General features: G+C 37.1%; 2 protein-coding genes across 5 annotated transcripts; both read right to left on the reverse strand.

The window, feature by feature from the left end:
* Window positions 1-1,249: 1,249 nt before the first annotated feature.
* On the reverse strand, window positions 1,250-15,314 carry lats1 (large tumor suppressor kinase 1). 4 transcript variants are annotated; one of them, XM_044106245.1, is made up of 9 exons: window positions 15,129-15,314; window positions 14,133-14,597; window positions 13,621-13,723; window positions 11,181-12,478; window positions 7,767-8,349; window positions 5,938-6,120; window positions 5,352-5,458; window positions 4,798-5,276; window positions 1,250-1,573 (listed from the first exon to the last, which is right to left on the reverse strand). In XM_044106245.1, exons 2-9 carry the CDS (start codon window positions 14,487-14,489, stop codon window positions 1,501-1,503), a joined length of 3,183 nt encoding a protein of 1,060 aa, XP_043962180.1. In that variant the 5' UTR covers window positions 14,490-14,597; window positions 15,129-15,314; the 3' UTR covers window positions 1,250-1,500. The 4 variants fall into 4 exon arrangements, with proteins under 4 accessions (XP_043962180.1, XP_043962179.1, XP_043962182.1 ...); XM_044106244.1 differs by having other exon boundaries at window positions 1,251-1,573; window positions 14,133-14,600; XM_044106247.1 differs by lacking the exon at window positions 1,250-1,573 and having other exon boundaries at window positions 1,964-5,276.
* Window positions 15,315-18,696: 3,382 nt separating this feature from the next.
* Window positions 18,697-23,165, reverse strand: nup43 (nucleoporin 43). Its single transcript, XM_044106255.1, has 8 exons — window positions 22,947-23,165; window positions 22,491-22,613; window positions 22,308-22,385; window positions 21,972-22,134; window positions 20,985-21,120; window positions 20,749-20,900; window positions 20,246-20,362; window positions 18,697-19,049 (listed from the first exon to the last, which is right to left on the reverse strand). The coding sequence occupies exons 1-8, from the start codon at window positions 23,058-23,060 to the stop codon at window positions 18,820-18,822; spliced, it is 1,113 nt and encodes a 370-aa protein (XP_043962190.1). The 5' UTR covers window positions 23,061-23,165; the 3' UTR covers window positions 18,697-18,819.
* Window positions 23,166-23,306: the final 141 nt, after the last annotated feature.

Genomic DNA, 23,306 nt, shown 5'->3' on the forward strand with positions numbered 1-23,306 from the left:
ATCTTCAGTCAAAAGCCATGAAAGCTGTAAATCGTTAATAGATTTAACTATTGATTTCTTTGTAGCTCTGACAGTAGAATAGAAATTCAGGTGTATGTTTTTCATTCAACCTTTATTTAACCAGGTAAGCTATTAAAAATTAGATTATTTAAATTAATGATTGTTTGAATTTCTTTGTAAGTAACAGCCAAGAGAAACGTAGCGGGATTGAAAAACAATCTAATATACACTTCTTAATTATGGTGCAGAGTTAAGACATTTTTAAGATGACTTCTGCTTTTGGAAAAGGGGTTTTTGTCGACTTTAGGAATTTTAAATAACTGTTATATAATGTTCAAACACCCTCTAGGTAAATGATTAGCTTCATACCTGGTTTTAGTCCAAACTTCATTTATAAATAAATGACTTTGAGGTTACTAACTCAAAAATGTTTACATTTTAACATTTTTAATAGTTTGCCTTGTGCAGCTACACAAAAGAACCAGTGTACAAGTTTAAGATGTTGATTTAATAAGGTGAAAATCTTACTGGAAAAGTTTTTAATTTGAAAAATGTCACCCAGAAACATGTCACCCACCATGAAATGGTGTTTTATCAAAGAAAAATCTAATTTAATTTATCATGCGATTAAATCATCCATTGATTAATTGGGATAAGTTTAGAACCAAGTCTTCTTTCCAGATGAAGGTAAGTTTTCCTTTCAATTTGAAATTAAGATTTTTGACTCCGGAGGAAGAGCAGAGAGTTATCCGAGGTCGGAGTGACGTTTCCAGTCGGTGGCGCCATCTGCTGGCCTATAACAGGCAGAACAGTCGATCCGCGTATACGGTACATGAACATACTTTCCTTTAGCCCAAATATGTGAAAATGCTTTTTGAATTGATCTAAAATATTATATCTGTTAAACAAACCTTTTACTTTCTTTAAAGTAAAAATCTTAAATGAACACCAATATGTCATTGTGTCATAAAGCTTAGGTTTACTATTTGAACTAAATTACTAAAATTATTTGACTTTGAAATGTGCTGGAATTAGGGATCCATGTTATCTATTGAGCATATCCAGTGGTAAATAATTGATTCAAAATCAATTATTTGAATTTCTCTCTTAGACCGCAACCCACTTTCTCCATTATTTTTTATTGTAGTCACCCTTGTTGGGGGCTAGGCACCCCTAAAGGTCAGATCCTAGAATCGCCCCTGAGCTTATCGACTGACTCCCGATAAATTGATGAGTTCAGTTTCTCAAAGACGTGAGTTTTCTCTTGAATTAAGAGGGCAGACCGTTTTCACATAAAGAGAAAATAATTCATAATATGCTGACTTAAATCCTGACTGAATAAATATTTTTTTACTTTCTCACATTTAACTTCAGGAGCTTGTCGAGGGTTTATATTTTTTTTTTAAACCACATAAAAGTGCATTTTACATCCCGCACAGGACTTTGACTCGACCGTTTTCGTTGCCGTTCTGGTAAGTGTCCGCCATCTTTGTTTCTGCATCAATGACAGGATGGCTGCCGCGCCCTCTGCTGGATGGAGGCCAAACTACAAGTCGATGAATCGTTTACATGCCTAAAAGCAGAAAAAATAAATAAAACTTGATTTAAATCATCCGAGCCACAAGAAAGTTTGACACTTTCTTGTTGATTATAAAGGTTGTATATGAAGGAATTTGGGGAACATTTTCTATTTCCCATATTCCTTCATAATTGGTAAATAGAAAATATATTAAACTGAATGTGCATCTTACCATGATTTACATATTCCAACTTTTCTGAACAATATAAATTCCAACAGTTTTACAGCATAGTTATTAGCATTTTAGATAATTGTCATTTTTATTACTTTTTTATATTTAGAGGTTGAGTTTTAAAAGATAAAAGCAGCTTGAAAACGGTACAAATCATATCTAACATTTCAAACATCTTTCAATCAGTTCAATGAGAAAGCCAAGCATGAAAATTCTTATTCCTTTTTTATTATTACCCTCTTCCCAAACCTCTGGGAGCAAAAATGTACACAAAAATAAAATTCTCTCACAATTAAAACCAGTACAGAATGACAGTGGTCATTATTAAATCAATAAGAACTACATTCAGATATTCTTTTCTACACAGAAAAATACAGTGGGGCAGAAAAACAAAATATAAGGTAACTTTAGTGTTTTTTGTTTGTTTTTTTTAACTAAAGTAAAACTTCAGACCAAAGATTGCAGTAATCAGGTGCCTAAGTGTAATAAATCCACAAAAAAAAAAGTAATTGTTACTTTCTGAAGTTGGTAAAAAGTAGACGGAAAAATAGCCCCTTATTTAGTGCTTTGGTTGAGATGTAAGCAAGAAACCTAAAATAAACATTAAAAGTGTTCTGTAAATTAGTGCCAAAAATAAAGTACATATTGACAGAAGAGGGCCTGCCCAAAAAGAGGGGAGGGAAAAAAAGCAGTTTAAAGGGAAGATATTTACATCCATGTTGTACAACTTAATTTATAAATACGTTTTAGATATAAATTAGAAAAATAAAACAAACCTACTGTATTACAACCAGCTACAGCTACTCATTTTAAAATGCCAGTCTTAATATGTGGTGAAAAATAACTCAAAAAGGCACAGCAATGAATACTAATTAGAGCGATTATCCCTGTGAATTATATGTACCACAATCCTACAATCCCATTTACAATAAACTAAAATATAAATTAAGACTTAAAAAAATAGACTTGAGCAGCATCTACACTAGTGTCAATAAATTAAGGCTTTACTGGGGGCAGCTATAAGTTGTCACAAATAGCGGCACCCTGGTCGAAACTTTAAAATATTTACATTAAAAATGGAATTACTAAATAATGCCATTAGTTTTGCATGCAGGCAGATCTGATTCTGTAACAGTAATTATTATTTATGTGCACAAAAACAGGCTTAAAATGCCTTTTTCTTTACAGAAATTGTGACGAATTAAAATCTGGATGAAGCAACAAGACTGAGGACCTAAAAATCTGAGTTTAAATCTTTAGGAATGACTCCTCACTGGCATAAAAAATAAATAAAAATCACTTTTAAGCACCAAAATAATTAACAAAAGTAAAATTTCTCATTCTCTGATACTGACTTTACGATTATGGCGGAAAATATTTTGTCACTTTACTAGAAACGGAGGCGATTTTACCGTTTTAATGATAAACTGTTTAACCATTTCTATTAGAAATGACTAAAAAGTATATTTCCCTTAATAAAATAGATCCGTATCGTTTTGTGCCAGAAGTCGGGGCAATTATTCTATCATTAATCTGGAAACATATTTTCAATAAATCATTATGACTATAAACATTGTAAACAAATGTTAAGAACTTGGTATGGTTGTGATCGTGACATTTACCATTTCTTTCTGTCGGTTTCATAAGAGCATCAATAAAAATAAGAAAATAAGATTAAATACAATTATAGTGCTCTGTTTTTTAGGGATTTATGTGCATAAATACCACAAATATTTGTGATTAAAGTCTTTAACTACAAGTTAAACACTTCGAAAAATAAAACGGAGCGATACTCTGTTTAGCCTTCCCGTTATCTGCCGAAAGTCTTGCTCTCTCTCACTATTACGAAGCACGTCTCGGTCCGAGTCATAAATCTGAAAGAGTCTGTCGCCTGTTCGAGTCAACGAAACTGAAAACCGTCAACAGTTGATTTCTTTGTGAATCTTTCTAAGGTTTTGTGATTCTAGTAATCAGGATTTAGGTGAACAAGCTGCACACAGTAACTAGAATTTACTGATAATTTGTATTCTTGTGGAGAAAATTGTAAAAATAACAGTTTAGTTTTGATTTGTATTTGAACTCAGTGATATTCCTTGGGGAATAAGGTCAGCCGTTTTGGATAAACTGACGCCAGGTCAGTTCCATTTTAACGTTTAAATCTGGTTTTTCGATCATATTCTGCTACGATCCGGCAGAAATATTCTTCCTATGTTCACGGTTTTAAATGCATTATCTAGCAACCCCCCCCCCTTCACACACGCAAACACCCTACTAAGAGTCTGTATATTACTGCGCCCCCTGGAGGACATGGGGAAAATATTTTCTTTTGCATTCCCTTGTAATAAGATATGCAGTCAGTTTATGTGACATCATGAATACTGAACATCTTTCTCCAACAATAAGTTTTTTTTAAATAGAAATTCTATGTTAACATCTCATTTATAAGTTATCTAGAGTTTTATATGTTCTTCGTTTGGATAAATGCCCCACAAACTAAAACAGGTCAAACTTTTATCCAGTCGCACTCAAACAAACATGACAGAAAGTTTCTGTAAGAAGGAAAGAAAAAATATATGCAAACTATCTGGGGTAGAGTTATTTTTACAGGGTGATAGAGTCACCTGATGGTTTTAGTTGTGTCTTAAAGACCAGTTTTCATGTGCAGTGATAATTCAAATGTGTTTCTCATTAAATGGAAACAACAAAATTGTGGGGGTTTTTTCAACATTAGCAGAATAACTGCATTTCCACTCAACATAAGAATATTAATTTGCTGAATCACGGTAATTTTGAAGAAACTGAAGTTTTTCAGTAGGATTGCATGAACAAACCTCTCCACACATGATTTTAATTGCATTTCTTATTACATGGAAAGGCTGTAATTGCAAAATTGTGTTTTTTGAGCACATTTGTAATGAAAACACGGCTAATGTGACAGTGTACATGATAAATAATGTAACGTGTATTTGCAAATTCAATGCGAGGGAATGCAAAAGAAAAAAACTTCCCCACATTTCCGCGGCATATGACGAGTGACTACACGTACACCAGGTCTCGGCCATGTTTGTCCTGCTCGGCGCCGTCCAGCTCCGCCTCGTCCTCGTCGCTGCCCTCGGACTCGATGGGCTTGGGGCAGCTGTAGGGGTGGCCGTTGTCGTCGAAGAAGCGGCGGAAGGTGAACTCGTAAAAGGCGTGTTCGGGGTGCTTCCCGTTGCGGAACCAACCGCTCAGCGTGTCGTTGTGGTTGCTCTCGTCGTCGCTCTTGCGCAGCTTTTCTGGCTCCACCGGGTCGAAGTTGGACGTGTCAGTTGGGTGAGCGATGGTGGGGATGTAAGGCGCTGCCTGCTGCCTGAGGTCGCTGGAGAAGTTGATGCTCTTGAAGAAAGGGTGAGCTTTGATTTCATCGGCGCCGTTCTTGCCCAGGCGATCCTCTGGGCAGCGGCACAGCTTGACAATGAGGTCTGACGCCTCCGGGCTGAGCTTGCACTGAGGGGGGATGTGCAGCGTGCTCTTCCAGGTTATCACCTGGCGTCAACAACACAGACATTAGAGACAACAAACCCTGCGGCTGGAGGACGCTGCGCAGCAGCACTGCCATACCTTCATTTGCGTCTCCAGTGGCGTGTTCGCCAGGAACGGAGGTTGTCCCACAACCATTTCATACAGGATGACGCCAACACTCCACCAGTCACAGAGCTGGGTGTATCCTGCAGCAGATATCCGTCACATGCAGATTACTGACTAATGCAGGGATGTCTCACTTATTTTCAGTTTGGGCCATATCGAGACAATCGATGTTGTCAAAGGCCAGTTGTGGCAGAATGATTAAGCAGACGTTAAAGCTGCTCCTTCATGCAGCTCGTCTGATTGAAGCTGGAGCTTAAGGAGATCGCCGAGGGATTTTATTTCAAATCAGAACCGCATAAAGTACGTTTTGTGTCACACAACGGATTCCGATTCGACCGTTTCTCTTTTCCCGTCCCGCTGCCATTATAGTTTCTGAATCAATGGTTCCGTTTTAAGCATTACCAGCAGCGCCCTCTGCTGGATGGAAGCCAAACTACAACACTAAAAGAAGGTCTAAGAGGCCGTTTTAAGTTTATCGACTGGAGCCAATTTGAATATAATAAACAATTAATCCACAATTAATTGTAAGTTAATTGCTGTGGAATATTCCAGTCAGTACCTGTTCGAAGAAGAACTTCTGGAGCAATGTAGTTCGGCGTTCCCACCAGCGAGTGGGCCAAGCAGCGTTGGTGCTGCCGGGCCTTTCTCCTCTCCAGGGGCTTCAGTCGGTTGGAGCAGCGACAGTTGGCCGGGTCTTCCCATTCCTTACTGAAGTCCATGCTGTCCTGCCTCACATGATCCCCTACAGAGAGGTCACACATCCTGCTGTCATTTTACTGATTAAGAGAATTTCTGCCATTTATTACAACACTATAAATGAAAATTATAGTATTTTAGATCCATTTTTTGTCACCAAGTTGAAAACTTGGATGCAGTTTTATAATTTCTTTTTCATTCAACTCAAATCTCAACATCCCACAAAAAGAAACATCTCGTTTTCTACAAAGGTTTTATATTTTCTTTGTATTTTAATACCTAAAAGCAGAAATAAAATGGAGTTAATTTGTTCCTTAAGTATACATTTATTAAAATGTAATTTTTTTAAAGGTTTTGCATTATTTATAGGTGTAAACATGAATTAAACTGGACCTACAATTTAGTGACCTTTCCCTACATTTTAATTAAAACTCATAAGTAAAAAAAAACTCATAAATACATCAACCAAAAATATGCACTTTGATACGTTTGTTGTGAGTTTAATACAACTCTGACTAAAATTAATGGTTAATGTTTTGATGCATAAATTGGTACAATCTACACAAGCAACTAACTATTAATCAATTAATCAGCTAAAGAAATTGCCACACTTTACTATTTTTGCATTTAACTACTTTGTCTTTTATATACAATATTATAAAATCCATTAAGTGATGCAAATAAATAAACCAATTTCTTTTTAAAATAATAAAATAAACATCCTATTGCTAAAGTGAAGGAGCAGCTTTCCTTTAATGAATTTGAACCAAGTGAAGTTAAAACTTTACCACTGGAATAGTTTTGGATAAAACATATTTACGGATAAAAGTTTTCTTTTTTCTTTTTATATATATTTTGTACATTTTAGGCTTAATTACTGGTCCGAATATTTTTTCAGTAAATGGCCTTTTTCTGAATCTGTACACTCCAGTTAACAATTAATTATTTACTAAATTACTTGAAATTTTTCACTTAATCTATTAATTACGATTAATCGTTTCAGCCCTAATTAAAATATTTGGTTTCAACTTTAAATAAGTTTTTCAATCAAGCGTTGCACTTTATTACAAAACGTTTCAGTTTGAATATCTAGAACTTTCTGAGCCTTGAAAACACCAAATTGAAATTCAAGCATTTTTAAGGATTTCAAAAACCCGTACAAACCGTAAAACACTAAATTAGTTGCCAGTTATTTCAGTAATCGATTACTCACAATTAATCTTTTCCGTTCTAATTAAAATATTTGGTTTTTACTGTAATTTGGACTTTTAATCATGGATTAAGTTGTCTTTAATTACAAAAACCGTGCAGTTTGAATATCAAGCACTTTCTAAACCCTGAAAGAACGCGCATTTCAATTTAGTGATTTAAAGCACCTATATCATCCCAGAAAAGGCTATTTGAGTCCAATTAATTGTTTCAGCCTTGGTATAATCTTATAAATCCTTTAAATTTCTGCTTTCAATAAGGGCACTGCAGCATAATTTATGTCATAGTTCTGAGAAGAAAAACAGGGAAACTGACATGAAAAGTTGGGTTATTGCACTTCTAATAACTGTTCAGGCTTTTTTAAAGGGTAATAGAAACTGTAACGCCAAATATCTCTCAACCATCACCTATTAATTTTATAAATATTGATTAACATATTGGTTTTTATGGATTTAAAATCAGGTGAAGAGGAATGTTACCCACCGCTCTGGTAATACTTGGAGTCGTGTGTCCAGCGGAAGCCGGTGCAGAGCCCAAAGTCCGTCAGCTTTATGTGTCCGTCTCTGTCTATCAGAATGTTGTCAGGCTTGATGTCTCTGTGGATGAAGCCCATCTTATGGACGCTCTCCAAAGCGCAGGTGAGCTCGGCGATGTAAAACTGAGCCAGCTCCTCCTTGAAGATGCCGAGCCGGATGAGGAGGCTCATCATGTCCCCGCCGGGAATGTACTCCATGACGAAGTACAAGTTGTCCTTGTCTTGGAAGGAGTAGTAGAGACGCACCACCCACTCGTTGTCGGCTTCGGCCAGGATGTCCCGCTCGGCCTTTACGTGCGCCACCTGGTTCCTCAGCAGCACGTCCTTCTTGCGGAGAGTCTTCATGGCGTACAGCGCCCCCGTGTCCTCCTTCCTCGCCAGGGAAACTTCTCCGAAGGCGCCGATGCCGAGCGTCTTGATCCGTTTGAACATGGACTTGTCCATTTTGGCTCGCTTCAGGCGGATGTAGTTGGACTCCTTCTGAGAGAGCATCATTCGCATCTGCTTCTGGGCGTCTGAGCTCAAACCCACCTAAGAAACAAACTCGTTAAAATCTGAATCAGAGGAACTGAAAAAACGCATCGAATGTGTTATTTTGTTAGATGCAAAACGGCATCAAAAAATAAAATATGTTAATATATGAATTAGCCAGGGCTGGGTAATTTGTCAAGTTTTTTAAAAATCTGGATTTTTTGTCAGCATGCTGAGGGCGGCCATCTTGTTTTACATTAAATTCAGGTCAACTTTACAACTTTTACAAATATTAGGGCCAGGCTACAATTTTTTAATTGTGAGAATAACTCACACAATATTACAATAATACAGTTTCAGTAAAACAAGAATAAAGTCAAAATAATGTGAAAATAAAAATAGAATATGGTCAAAATATTAGGAGAATGAAGTTCTTTACAACAAATCCGAAACAAAAAATAAAATAATAATGTTGAGCATCTCGTGAAGTTATACTTTTTTTTGTTGGTTTTACAAATAAGAAAATAATTCATCTTTTAACATATCAGGAACAAATTATTTTCAGGAAAAGAAAAGAAACAGAAACTGAGAAACTCGCATTAAATCTTTATAACCACTAGTTTTGTCTGATTAAACCAACATTTCTTGTAATGTTAAGATGTTCTTGTGGTAAAATTGCATGTTTACGCTGCTACAGTTTTGACTATATTCTCGTAAATTAAAAGTTATTGTAACCTGGCACTAATACTCCGTCGTCCAACTCACAGAAAGGAGGAAAAAAAACAGAACTGACTAAAATCAGAAATCAGATCTGATGTGAATAAATTGGACATTTTGTTTAAAACCATAAAACTAGAGATGCACCAATCAATTAATTAATGTTTCCCTGATTTCCAGATCAAACATTCAAAAATCAAATTTTTTTCAGTGGTTTTATAAATGCATTATCTACCAACAGAATCCACTTTTTCTGAGTTTATTAAAAACATTTTGTTGAACTTGCTGCAGCACATTTTTTCCTCATTTTGGATGATTACAGCCCTTAAAAGATCAGTAATAAAAAGGTTTGGTAAAAAGGTCAAACCTAAAAGAACATTGTTTATCATTATAAACAGACTGGTGCATTTTACTGGGGCAAATAACCAATAATTACATTACAAATACAGCTGAAATGATTTAAATCAACTGTATTTTCCTGAATTTTACTCATTGTGACCCAGAATGTAAATATTCCAGCATCACAGTTGATGATATGTATGACGTGGGATATCATGCATGCACAGGAGACACCATGCTTCAGGTAGAAACACAGATATTACAAACCTTGCTGCATAAGTGATGTGTGTACGTACAGGAGAGCAAAGATACGTTTACCTTTTAGATCAGCTGTTAATGACAGCAAGGAGGGAGAGAGAGAAAAGAGAAAGAACAGCTAAGAAAAGACAGGGTTCGTACAACTTCTCAGGAAAATTCAAGCATTCTTCAAGGTAAGTTTTCAAACTTTTCCAGAACCACATGGAGTTAAAAACAGCACAAATTATCTAGGAGATGCTACTTACTAATGTCTTGACAGTATTCTGCATAGCAGGGACAAAGTGGACTAAAAATATAGCAGATTTTATGTTTTGAAATGCCTCTCTCACACTAAACACTAATTTAATTTTTAAAAATCCCAAATTTTCATAACTCTAACATATAAAATAGAAGCCAACCTTTTATTGCAATTTCACAGATCAAAGAGTCACTGAGTCATTAAGTATTATAATTATTAATTCCATCTAAACAATAAAAAAAAAAACATTGTTAGAGACAAGGTACTAAAAAAACCCCAAACTAAACAAATCTATTAATTTATTTTTTCTGGCTTTTAGCAAAAAGAAATAAGTTTGGTAATTATACTGAACTTAAAACCAGAAAAGTTTAGTCTGACTTAACTTCAGACAACCAAAACATGTAAATGTGGATAAAAAAAGAATGACACACAATACAGATTTTTCATTTTACCACTTTAACCTTCTTCACACAATATTAGAAATGCATAAAAATGCAAAAAAACAGAACAAAATTCCTATTTTAAATGAGAAAAACATTTTATTGCCAAAAAACCAATATAAATTTGAACCAGGTGAAGCTAAAACCATTTCATTTGAGGCGTTTTGACTAAAACATATTTATAGACAAAGGTGTTTTTATCTTAAATGCAAAATGTTTGAACATTAAGTTTTAGTTTAATTACTGTTACTAACATGTTATTTCCACAAATAGCCCTTATTTGAGCCTGTGTAGTCTAGTTAATTAATTGGTTACTAAATTAGTTGGTGATTATTTCAATAATCAATTCTTCATGATTATTCTTTTCAGCCTTAGTTAAAATATCTGGTTTAAACTGCAGTTTAGGCTTTTAATCAAGTATTAGATTGTACTTTAACAACAAAACTATCCAGTTTAAATATCCAATATAATATCCAAACCTTGAAAACACCTGATTGAAATTTAAACTTTTAGATTTTGAAACATCCGTACAAACCCTGAAAAGAGCATAGAGAATAATTTCAACAATTGATTAATCACGATTAATCGTTTCAGCGTTAGTATAACCTTGGAAATCCTTCCTTTTTCTGATGGATTTAAAATTTCTACCTTTAACAAAGACACAACAGCATATTTTAAATCATAAATCTCAGAATAAACTGGGGAATGGCCAGAAAATCACTTCCAATAACAACACAGACTAAAACAACAATGGTGTCAAATATCTAACAGCCATACTCTAATAATTTTATAAATGCATTTTCCGACCGTACGAACCCTGAAAAGTGCCCAAAAGGTTTGAGAAAAAGCTTAAAGTAGAAAATTATTTAATTTCGATGTGTTTTTTTCCTTCTTCTTACCCTTTGCATCTCGCTTTCCAGCTGCTTCCTCCTGCGGATCCTCATCTGGTGGTTCTTCAGGATGTTCTCTACATGCTGCTCCATGAAGAACTTGAAGGCTTGAGGGGAGTACAGGTTGATTCTTCCCGACTCCCCTCTCCGCTCCTCGTCTCTGTTGCGGCGGACCGGGACGGGCGACGTAGTGATCTTCTTTTCGGCTGCGGCCGAGCTTTCGCTGCTTTCCGACGCCTTCTCGCCGCTGCTCTCGTCAGCAGCTTCCTCTCTGCCTCCACCGTACGCCGGAGGGGCAGCCGAAGGGAGGAGGTGTTTAGGATATGGCGGCGGCGGACCCTGATAGATGGGGGCTTCCATGACAACGGGCGCTTGAGAAACCGCAGCTGGCGGGTCGGGGTATGCAGGCGCGGGAGGCGACGGTGCAACCTGCTGTATCCGCTGTGGATGCGCTGGAGCGACGGCCGTGTGCATCTCGGGTTTCGGCACGCGCATGCTTTTCACCGGCTGCAGGATGGGGGTGTGCGTGATGGCGGTGACGGTGGTCGCAGACGGCTGGGAGCTGGACGAATGAGCAAGTCGATTGTTGAAGGAGTCGGAGCGAGCCGGGATGTTGTGCTGCCACAAGTCCTGGTTGCCGTTGGTGACGGGCGCAGATGGCAGCGGATTGGACGCCAGAGGAGGTTGCGACCACGTCTGAGGAGGAGCCAGGTTGTACATGTCGAGGTTGTGGCTGTTCCGGTTGGGAACCAGCATGGACTGAGGGATGTTTCCTCCGTTTAGGTACGGAGGAGACGAAGCAGGCTGCTGCTCGTTAGAGCTGTTCACGGGGTAAGGCGGCGGCGGCTGCCGGTTGCTTCCCTGTATGTAGTCCGGCTGAGCGGAGACATTTTGATTCCAGGTGGGAGGAAAGGTGAATTTAGGGGCAGCAGGGCGCGGATTCTGAGGCGTCGGGTTTGGATACATGTCCGGCCAGGCGCCCTGGGGGACTGGAGACATCCGGGGGGGGAGGTAGTCCAGATTCCCAGAGTACGGCTTGGAGGACGGGTTGCTTTCCCAGGGTGACGAGGGAGGCATGCCGTTGCGGTTCGGAGGCGGTGTGACACTCCGCACCTGAGGGGGCAGCGGAGGGTTCACCCTCTGGTTACTAGCAGAGTGGCCTTGTGGGTAAACTGGAGGCGGTCCAGGGCTGTCAGAGCAGTACACCGTGCCGTTCACCACCAGGGGACCCATTCGAGGAGCGAGGGACTCTTTGGATCCTTTCCAACTTGGTCTCCGCAGCACAGCCTGCGGCATGTGAGACGGACCTGCACACAAACACAAAACCATTACTGTGATAACAGTTATACACTTTCTGTAGCCTTCAGCACACTGGTGGCATAAACCTGGTTGGATTTTAATCCACTCTTCCTGGGTAACATCATCTGTAGGGCTGAAACTATCAATCATTCTGACAATTAATCTGTTATTCTGCCAATTAATTGATTGTTTTGATAACTAATCAATTAATCAAATAAGATATTTGGCACATTCTACAGATTTTTTAGTAATCTACTTAAGCCTTTTTCAGTTTAACATTACAAATACAACACTTTGAAGTCTAAAATTAATTATCATCATTTCTTTAGTGAAAGATTTGTAGCAGAGGATGCATCTGCAGCTAAAAAAATACTTTTACCATCAACATGTGAAAAGCCCAGTCCTTCCTGTTTGATTTAACATTAATACAGTGCAGGGATGATCTGATTACTAACCTTTGATTAATCAATTAGTCATTGGATTGCAAACTTTGCTTAATAGAAGAATTTTTTAACTGAATTTGATCCAAGTGAAGCTAATAATGCTAATTGAGGAGTTCTTGGTAAAATATATTTACAGAAAGTTTTTTTTATCTTAAATGCAAAATGTATATACTTATTATAGAGTTTGGGCTTAATTACTGCTCTGACTATTTTTTCAGCAATTGGCCTTTTTTTAATCTGTTTACTACAGTTAATGATTAATCATAAATTCATCATGATTAATCCGATTAATCGTTTCAGCACCAGTTCAGGCTTCACATCCAAACAGACTTCTTCACAAAAGTTGTAATCATTGCTCCCTAAAATGTCGATGCAATTTGTTGCGCTTTCATCCAGGTTTTATGTTTGTATGTTATAGTCCCGTTTATACAATTTAAAAGTCAGATTTTTTGAAATGTGTAACTTTTCAAACATGGAAAACACCAACTGATACCAAAATAAATGCATCAGTTTTTTTCTTTTCACTCGTCAGTGAAAGCATAGAACTAAAGAGCTTGGCATTAGTCATACTCTTTGACCCGTTGTATTGTCCTTTTTAAGCAGCTGTCCTAAATCCTGCAAACAAATATGGACACTGGATCAAAAGGCAGTATGGGTAAAAAAAGAAATGAAAACCTGCACTGTTCCCAGTGGATCTGATCTAATACCTGGAGCTTTCAGGCCTGTAGAGTTGGTGTTAGCAGCAGCCATCTGCTCCCTCATCGAGTCCTTCACCATGTAGTCTGAAGGAACGCGACGGCTGCTGTTGCCCTAGGAAGATAGAAATAAATATAACTTAGTTTAGAAAATCAATTCAAACAAGCAATCATGCTCAGAGTCTGTTTTTACTTTTACATTCAAAAGCGTGATATTGACCCAAGTTGTTTAACCATTATTATAAGCTTCAAACAAACTTTACTTGCTTTACTACAACTACGATGCACTTGGAGTCTCTACATACTTGGATATCGTGCAAACCAAAAGGTGATTCCCAGATGTAAAATTTCTTTTGTACTGGTAACTGTACAAACTTGTCACTTCACATTGCATACCTGACATTTTCAAAATAATTCCTTCTACACAAGGTGTTCCAACTCTTTCTCGTCAATTACAGAGGTATGAACAGAATGAAAAGCTCACAAATCTTTATAAGATTATGCATTTGTGAGGGATATCTTACCTCCTCAAACCCAGCAACTGATGGTTCCAGCAACATCTGCTTGCTAAGATCAGGGCCAGAAGCGGTAGAATCATTACTCTGTGAAACATTCACTTCAAAAGGCACCAAAGACTTGCGGATCTCCTGTAGCACTTTGTGGTGTTTTGGGGTGCTGGTGCGCCCCTGCTGCCTCGGATCTTCAGGGAGCATCTTTGCTTGTCCAACAGAGTCTACTTTTGGAGGGTCTGAGGGTTTGGTCAGGTTGCGCAGGCTGTTCCGTATTTCCTGCAGCATCTGCTGGCTGTTACCACTGTTACTGGCAGGGAACGTTTTGGGTCTCATCTGTCTGTGTCCTTCGGGTTTCTCCCCTCTCCTCATGTACAAGCATTTATATGAACGATGAAAATGGATGAAGAAGACGTCCACCTGTCCACCGCAGAGATGAAGATCAGGGTATCCGATGTCTGACTTCACATCTGCATGCTGCTGCTGAAAACATCCAATATCAAATGCATGTAAGATCAGCAAGCATGCATGTAATGCTACCAAACAGGTTGGGCAAAATGAGACAGAGGAGCAATCAACACAGATAAACATTTACCAGAACACAAATATTACGCTATAAAAACAAAAGAAACCTGTTGTGATCTATAAAGCACAGTTTAAGATATATTAATTTTCTTTAATTTAACAAAACTCCGTTCAGATAATTTACTTTAAAGATCCAAGACCCCTTCTAATTGATTAGCTTTGTTAGCATCGACCGCTAATTTTGCGCGACTTCAACGTCAACTCTCAGGCGTCGGAAAACATTTATGCCAATAATGGTTGTCACAAATATCTAAATAGTTCAAATAACATACTAACCACCTGTCGGTGACTAAAGTTATGAGTTAAACTCGATGTGAAATCTAACAGCACGGCCTGTGAGTGGAAAAGGCGTCCATTAGCCTCTATTCAACAAGTTAGCCTGCTAGCTCGGGACTTTTAATAGTTAGCTCCCGTCAAGCAACTTACCGCTGTCTGTAGCTGCCGCTTTTCTCACCACCTGTTCCTATTTCAGCAACCAGCAGTGGTTCCGGTGGTTCCTCTGTGTGAGGGATGTTGTTCTAACTTAAGACGTCCTTGTTGTGCCCCGCTGGCTGGTTCCTAGTCGTGTTAAAATTCCTGGGATATCTGAATGACAAGTACAAGCTTGAAAGCTAAACACAAACCCCACAGAGTGCTTCCGGTTTTCAAAATAAAGTTCCGCTAACTTTATTGTTTTACTCGATAAAACCTAAATAAATAAAGTTTGTTTTATCACAGGTGTCAAACTCCAGTCCTGGAGGGCCACTGCCCTGCAACTTTTAGATGATTAGCAAGGCTCTGGAGAACATATAAACACAAGAAGGAGGTAATTAATCCATTTCATTCCAGTGTTTTGTACCTGTGGCACAGGGGCGATTCTAGGATCTGACCTTTAGGGGTGCTTAGCCTCCAGCAGGGCTAAAACTCATGAGAAGATGGTGCATTTTCTAAATCTAACTGCTTATTTACAAACATTCACGAACAAAATTAAGAGACATGTTGTCAGTAATTCATAGAATAAACAAACAATGTTTATTTTACTCAAACATTTACTTATAAAAAGTAAAATTAGAGAAATTTGAAATTTTTTCCAGAGGTGTATATACTCAGTTTGAAACAAAATCTCAAGACCACATCAAACCTGCCAACATCTGCTAACATTAATGAGACAGCTGTGGTGTGACAGTCGTATGCTCTGGAAATTAAAATAAAAACTATGCATCAAAACTATGCTATCCATGGATTTAAGAGAACTTACATGGTCTTACTACAATGAAGATTTGAGTAAAGAACCCATTTTCTATTGTTTTTCAAAATCAATAATGGTTTAATATACAGCCTCCTGCTTTAAAAAAAATTGATTTCCTGAAGACTTTATATTTCAGATGGCCAGAGTGGGGATTGAACCCATGACCTTGGCATTATGTTGAGTTTTCATCAATGTAAGAAAAACTTACCTGATCTTGACAAAAGCAGTGAAACTCTAAAGTTTTTCAAAATGAACATGAATCATGGTTTAATCTGAAGTCTGCTGCTACTTTGAAGATTTGATTTACTGAAAGACTTAATGTTTCAATTGGCCAGTGTGGGGGTTCGAACCCGTGACCTTGGCTTTATGAGTACCACGCTCCAACCAACTGAGCTAACCAGCCATACATAATTCTGTGTCTTCGTCAATATAAGAAGAACTTACATGGTCTTACTACAATGAAGATTTGATGAAAGGCTGTTATGTTTTTCAAAATCAACATGCTTAAAAGTGTGTTTTCCAGCAATATTTTATTTTGATGTATTGATTTTTTATTTTGAAGTGTTAATTTTATTTTGAACCCTTTTTTCATTTTGAAGTATTGATTTAATTTCCCAACCATTTTTATTTTGAAGTGTTGATTTTATTTCAGAGCCATTTTTTATTTTGAAGTGTATATTTTGTTTTCCACCCTTTTTGATTTTGAAGTATTGTTTGTCTGAAAGACTTTTGATTTCCATTGAACCACCTACCTCAGCGTTATTGGCACCACACCTCATCCAGCTGAGCTAACGTCAGCTGGACAAAGTTTTCTTAAATATATGGTAACTCATAGTGTTGAGCTTCCATGGATTTAAGAGAACATACATGATCTTACCACAATGAAGATTTGAGTAAAGAGCTCACATTCTAATGTTTTTCAAAATCAATGTGCATAATGGTTTAATATACAGCCTCCTGCTATTAAAAAAATTGATTTCCTTAAGACTTTATATTTCAGATGGCCAGTGTGGGGATTGAACCCATGACCTTTGCATTATAAATACCCTACTCTGACCAGCTTAGCTAACCAGCCACACAGAAAGTTGAGTTTTCATCAATGTAAGAAAAACGTACCCCTCTAAATCAGGGGTTTTCCCCACTGGGATCGTTAACGAAAATTTAAAGTTTAAAATTTAAAGTCAACAATGTGACAGAATGAACATTGTTGACTTTTGAATGTGACAGGTAGCCAATCAGAAAGCGCGGATTCTCCTCCTGCTTTCTGAGGGGAAATAACCGAGGGGAATCCCAAACAGCTGACAAGGCGCAACCCGAAGTCCAGCGGACATTGGAGATGATATGTGGAAACAACATTAATGTTTATAAAACATTTCATTCAAAGAATATAGAAATGACGAGGGGAGGAGTTGGGGCGAAATTGCTACGCAGTTGATGAACCCGCTAACTTTTCAGCTGTTCTTTGTTAACGTGACATAAATAGGTTTCAATGATTTTCATTCAGTCAGGACGTTACACTGACACTAGAGCCACATGCATTGCAGGTAGATTGTAGTAACGCATTGATTAATGCCTGGTTTTAAAATTAGTTAACTGAACTTGTAGCCATTATTTTGTGCCCATTTTTAGACACCAAACGGCACGATCGAACCCCATCGAACCGTTATACCTAGGATTTCTGTGTGATCTCTCAGGTTCTGAAAATGGGCCGACAATCGGCTGACAATTCTAAAATCGTGTAGTGTGCATTGGACATTACACTAAGGATAAGAGGAAGGAAGGGTCAGTGGAGAGCAGCGGAGTTTAGCCTTTTTTCATTCAGTGTCGTCAACAGAAAGAGAAAAGGGCTGGAAGAGACGATAATGCCGATAATTAAAATGACGTCGATAGTTTTAATTTATTATATGATTACTTGATTTATCGGTTATCGCGACAGGCCTATGTGGAAAAAAAAACTGCAGGACATTCACCTTTAGGACTGGAGTTTGACACATAAAAACAATTAATATCTAATTAACAAAAAATGGCAAATGCAGAATATAAAAAATATCAAAGAATAAATTGATCCAAATATGAAATCTATAAAAAAGTAAACAGATTAACCAAAATGTTCATTTCTAAAATGAAAATAAAATTGATTTTGTTTAAAAAAAATTAAGTGAATGAATCAAACTAAATGCTTAGTAGAGAAAAGTAAACAAATTCCACATGTAATTATAAAAATCCATGTATTGATTCATTCTAGATGGAAAAACAAAAGTTCTACATCAACTGATCACATGAAAAGGTAAAGCTAAATGAAAACAGCATAATCACAAAGGAGGAACAGAATAAACAAATTGCTCTTAATTATTTTGTGCGATCAGAAGAAACAAAAATTGCTGTTTTAAAAGATAAAACTTGAGAATTTTGGCCAGATTGTTGATTTTGTTTTTCTAACTTTTCCACAATCATCTCATCCTATCACCATCTTTTTACCTGCATCTTGTTAAAACAAATTATTTAAATAACAGGAGTATTTGGTATCTTTACAAACATAATTAACTAAGCTGACTAACAATTTAATGGAAATCAATAATGGATGTAAAGATTAGAAAAAAGTCATGATAATTCAAAATGTTTGTAATTTTATTTACTTATTTTTAAGTGTATCTGTACAAAATGTATTTCTCTTTGAAATGGTGTACAAAAATCTTTAATTTATAATAATCAATCACTGCAAATGTGAATTTGCCATGCACACTAATTAAGAAAAGGGTCTCTTCCAATGTTTTGGCAACTTTTATTATGAAAATACAATAACAGAGAGACAATAAATCAACTCCAGGCTCTGTTGTGCCTGAAATAAGAAAAACATTTTTTTTTTTTTTGCACACACAAACAGCTCTGTTAAACTGGGACCTGTCTATTTACAAAAATTGCCTCTCCGTCAGTCCCACAGACCAGACACTGGCCGAGCACGTCCAAACTGTTCACAGACAGCGTCTGGCTGGGCAGCATGTGCGTCGTCTCCAGCCGGGATTTACTGGAGTCTCCATGGAGCCAGGCGCTGATGATGGACTGGTTACCTCCGGCGGGCGCCATGGCGCTGCGGGACGTCATGCTGGTGTTCCTGCCGCCTGGTGATAATCAGAAATACAACATTTTACTCTAAGAATTTTAAACATGACCTAGATTACTGCTGATGTTGCAGTACAGATATTGCAGTACGTATAAGCAAGTGTAAAATGTTGTCTGATAAACTCGACAGTCAAATAGCATCTCTAATCTCTATTTTTACATGTGTAAACATTCTTTAAGAAAGTAAATGTGTTGAAAGAATATACAATGTTTAGAAAAGCTTGAACACTCAAGAGTCAATTCTGATTTCTGTTTACTATATTTACAAGAGAAGACATTATAAAATAATACTGTATATTAATTAATATGAAAAGTATCCTAGCTTTGTTTTTTGTGAAAAATCCTGCCCTTCTTGTTGCGATAAGAGCTGAAACAATTAATCGTGACAAATTGATTGTTGAAATAATCGGCAACTAATTTTATCAATCAATTAATCGTCTGATGATTTTAATATTCAAACTCTAAAAAATGTCATTTGCTGCAAGAACAACACAGGCAGGGCAGTAATTAAGCCAAAACTATACAAAAATGTAAAATGTACATTTTGCATTAAAGATACAAAACAAAAATCTGTAAATATGTTTTATATGGAACTCCTAATGTGGCATAGTTCTAGCTTCACCTGGTTCAAAGTCTGTAAAAATAAAGAAATAATACTCCTATTAAGCACCTTTTGCTATACAATTAATAATCAGTTATTAAATAAATAAACCTATCAGCCATGCACTAATGTGAAGTCAAGCAGTAAGCACTGAGCTTTTCACATGTTGATGTTAGAAGTATTTTTAGCTGCAGATGAATCCTCTCCTAAAAATAATCAAACGTTCACTTAAGGAATGATATGTTATTGTATTTCAAGCAATAAAATGTTAATTCTGTTCTGTTTTTATTTGCGTTTTTAATATTGGATGAGATAAGCTTAAGTGGTTTGATTAAATATCTGCAGAATGTGTAAAATCTGATTAGCCAATTTATCATCAGAGCAATAAATAGAATACCAAATAATTTCTAGCTGCAGCACCAACACTGATAATCTTCAAATTCTGGTCAACAGCCACTTTCAGCTTTTATCTCTAGGTTTTTGTGCAATATTAATTGCCAACATGGATATGCAGGTGATCACTACATATAAATAAAAACACAGAATACGCCCTAATTCCTGGCTCCGTATATAACAATCCTAAAAGATACTTGCCTTGTAAAAAGGAGGGCATTTCGGACGGGGATGAAGTCTCCCAGTGCAGCAGTGATCCATCCTCTGAACACGTGAACAGGTGATCGGGGTTTGTAGGGTGGAAGTGAACCTCCCACACTGCACGCAAAAACAAAGACAGAAAACATCAGCAATTATGCCAAAAAGGGATGCAAGTCATCATTAGTCAGTTAAGTTGATTGATTCTATCTATACGCTAATGATTAATTGATATGTGGCCATTTTCTTAAAAACTTGACCTTTTTATTGAATCAAGAGACTCAACCATCTTTCCATACCATAATTTGTCATTATGCTGAATAAAAAAACCAAACATCATTAAATTTCAACATTATTTTGTGTTAGCAGCCAAATTACAAAGATCTAAGCGCCCGTTATAAGGTAATCAATTGGAAGTCATTTTAATATAATAAGCCAAACCTAATCCCTAATAAGCTTAATGTCAAGTGCTTGAAATTTTTAAATAATGTGAAAAATAATCCTACTTTCAGCTGAGTGTGCCTCCATGAGAGAGAAAGGCATGTTTCCTTGTCTCACATCCCAGACGCAGAGCATTCCATCCTGGCCTCCTGTCGCCACGATGTGCTGCTGGTTGGGATGTCTGTCAACACAGTATAGAGGCACTCGATCTCTCGACCTGGTGGAGGGAAAAAAAAAAGTCTAATCAGAAGCTAATAAAGTAGAACAAAATATAGTTAGTTCGTAAACTGAACTGTCTTACAGAGATAGAATCTGCGATGGCGAGTTGCTCTGCTGCCTCAAATCCCACAGCTTCAGCTGGCCAATGGAGTTCACCGTCAAAACTTCTGCTGTCCTCAGGTAAGTCACAGCATGAAGCGTGCTGCTGTCTGCATTCTCTAACACAGGTTGAGCAACAGAATAATTAGCAGCTTCCTCCTAACTCAACACTGGGTTTCAAAGGAAAAGGCCATCGAGACTGAAAGTGGAGCTGGGTGATAAATCGATTTTAATCGGTTCAGTACGTTTTATTTTTTTGGAATATTCTGATCTTTTTTTCTACACCAATTCCCTCCTTCGGTTTCCATAGTTCAGAGTGAAGTTGATGGCGGCCATCTTGCTTGACAAGCATGTTTTACAGCTTTTATTCATTTGGGTTTTGAATTCAGGTCAACTCTATTTATTATTCTCTTTGTTATACACAAATAAAGACACAATATTAGGAGAATAAAGTAGTAATTTTATGAGAACTCCAGAACAAAAAACAATAAATGAGAAATGTTCAGCATTTTGTGAAGTTATAATAATGAATTGGCTTCACAAATAAGGAAAGACTTTATCCTTTAACACATCAGCATCAAATTATTCTGAGTATCAGAACTTTAAAATGATCGAGCAACGACTGTTACGTCAGATCCTTAAAAGAAAGCCTTTGACCTCATTAATACAACTTTTTTTCTCGGCATTTAAGACGTATTTTCTGGTGTAATCACATTTGTTCTGCTAGCATAATGCCTTTATTCTCATAATTAAACCAAACTCCTCATAGTCTGGCCCTAAAACTTTGTCATATAACTAACAGAAGGGACGATTGAAGTGAAAGCCAATTTTTGAAAACATTTTCTGACATTTATAATTCATTTTTTAGAAAAAAAATTTAAAAAATCTTTTTGTTTTTATTGGATCTAGTGTGAAATTATTTTTAAACGATAATGCTCAGTCCTATATAGGAGTTTAATGTTTTTCTCACCAATGACTCGAACCACTCCTTCCTGGTCAGCTCTGAACACAATAATCCTCCCGTCCTCACCGACCGTTACAATTTCAGGACTGTTGCAGGCGACTCCAGTGCTGGGAGCGTTGTCACAAGGGTAACGGTGGGCTCTAGGCCAATGCTTACAAATGGACATTGTCTGCAAATAAAAAAAAATAAATAAAAAAAAGAACTTCAAAGATGCTACAACTTTGATGCCAACATGCTGTTCCCGTAAATACACCTCTTGTGTCTCAGGACAGTCCAGCCTTTGGAGAACGTACACAACAAATTATGTTTCATTGCTGAAAATGTGAGCATATCGGACTGCACCTGACTGTTATGATCCTGGCGGAAGATGGTGACTGCTCCTGTTGACGATACTGTCACGATTCTTTCTTGGTCCAAAAACTAGAAGAAAGTTAATTAAAGTTAAATGAAGTAACTTTTCACTGAAAGGTAATCTGGAAAAGCCCCAATTTAAAGATCATAACATGCTTCTTTCAGTTGTCTAACCTGGAGGTCAAGAACATCCCCGTCGTGCTTATGTTCACAGATGAGCTGCGGGTCTCCTTCAAATCCATCTTCCAGACCAGAACTGCCTAGATTCCCAATAGACCAAACAGAAACCTTGTTCTCCTGTAAAAAATAAACAAACAAAAACACAAATTAGGACTAAGACAATATTCCAAGCAATGTTTAGCACTGTAATATTGTTATAAGATAGAGAAAAGTTTTCATACAGTACAGAAATTCCAAAGATGTATAAATATACATCTAGCAACAGTAGCAAAAATGATGTCTAGCAACTTTGCCGCAAATTACACAACGTGTATCCACCAAAAACATAACGAAAAGTAACCTACTTTATACAACTTTTATTTACATACTTTGATCGATACAAAATGCAAATATGAACAAATAACAAACATGGTTAATGTTGAATTTGACTTTATTATAACGGCTGCTAACCTCGTTGTCCCACGATCCAGTCGCAAATATATCGGGCTGCTGCAAAGACGAATACGAGACTGGACGCCATCTCGTCTTGCTGATTTTCTGAGACACGTATTTAGCACTTTCCATTGAAACACACACTTTCTAATACTTAAAAATATCTTATTATTATTCTAATTACTGAAGTTAGCTTAGCTTTACGTATGCGCCCGCTGTTTTGTACGTAGCTACGGTGGCGCAGAAGGTTCAAACTTAAAACTAAGCTCTTTTCCCAGGCGTCTATGAAGCTTTACGCCACCTAGTGGTAAACCGTTGCGTGACTGCGGCAAATCTCACTGTGACAGAGCAATGTGGCTTTAATGCCTCTTAGCCAGC

The sequence above is a fragment of the Gambusia affinis genome, linkage group LG22, assembly GCF_019740435.1.
Source record: "Gambusia affinis linkage group LG22, SWU_Gaff_1.0, whole genome shotgun sequence".
Classification (NCBI taxonomy): Eukaryota; Metazoa; Chordata; class Actinopteri; order Cyprinodontiformes; family Poeciliidae; genus Gambusia; species Gambusia affinis.

Bases quoted from the DNA above. Each gene is read 5' to 3' on its own strand.
- lats1 (XM_044106245.1), bottom strand. From the start codon at position 14,489: ATGAGGAGAGGGGAGAAACCCGAAGGACACAGACAGATGAGACCCAAA. The intron at 8,350-11,180 runs GTAAGAAGAAGG...TTTGTTTCTTAG, and splicing joins TGGAAAGCGAGATGCAAAGG to GTGGGTTTGAGCTCAGACGC. The intron at 1,574-4,797 runs GTACGTGTAGTC...TTCTGCTTTTAG, and splicing joins AAACATGGCCGAGACCTGGT to GCATGTAAACGATTCATCGA.
- nup43 (XM_044106255.1), bottom strand. From the start codon at position 23,060: ATGGAAAGTGCTAAATACGTGTCTCAGAAAATCAGCAAGACGAGATGG. The intron at 20,901-20,984 runs GTAAGACAGTTC...TCCCTCCACCAG, and splicing joins CCATCGCAGATTCTATCTCT to GTCGAGAGATCGAGTGCCTC. The intron at 19,050-20,245 runs GCAAGTATCTTT...GATTATCACCAG, and splicing joins AATGCCCTCCTTTTTACAAG to GCGGCAGGAACACCAGCATG.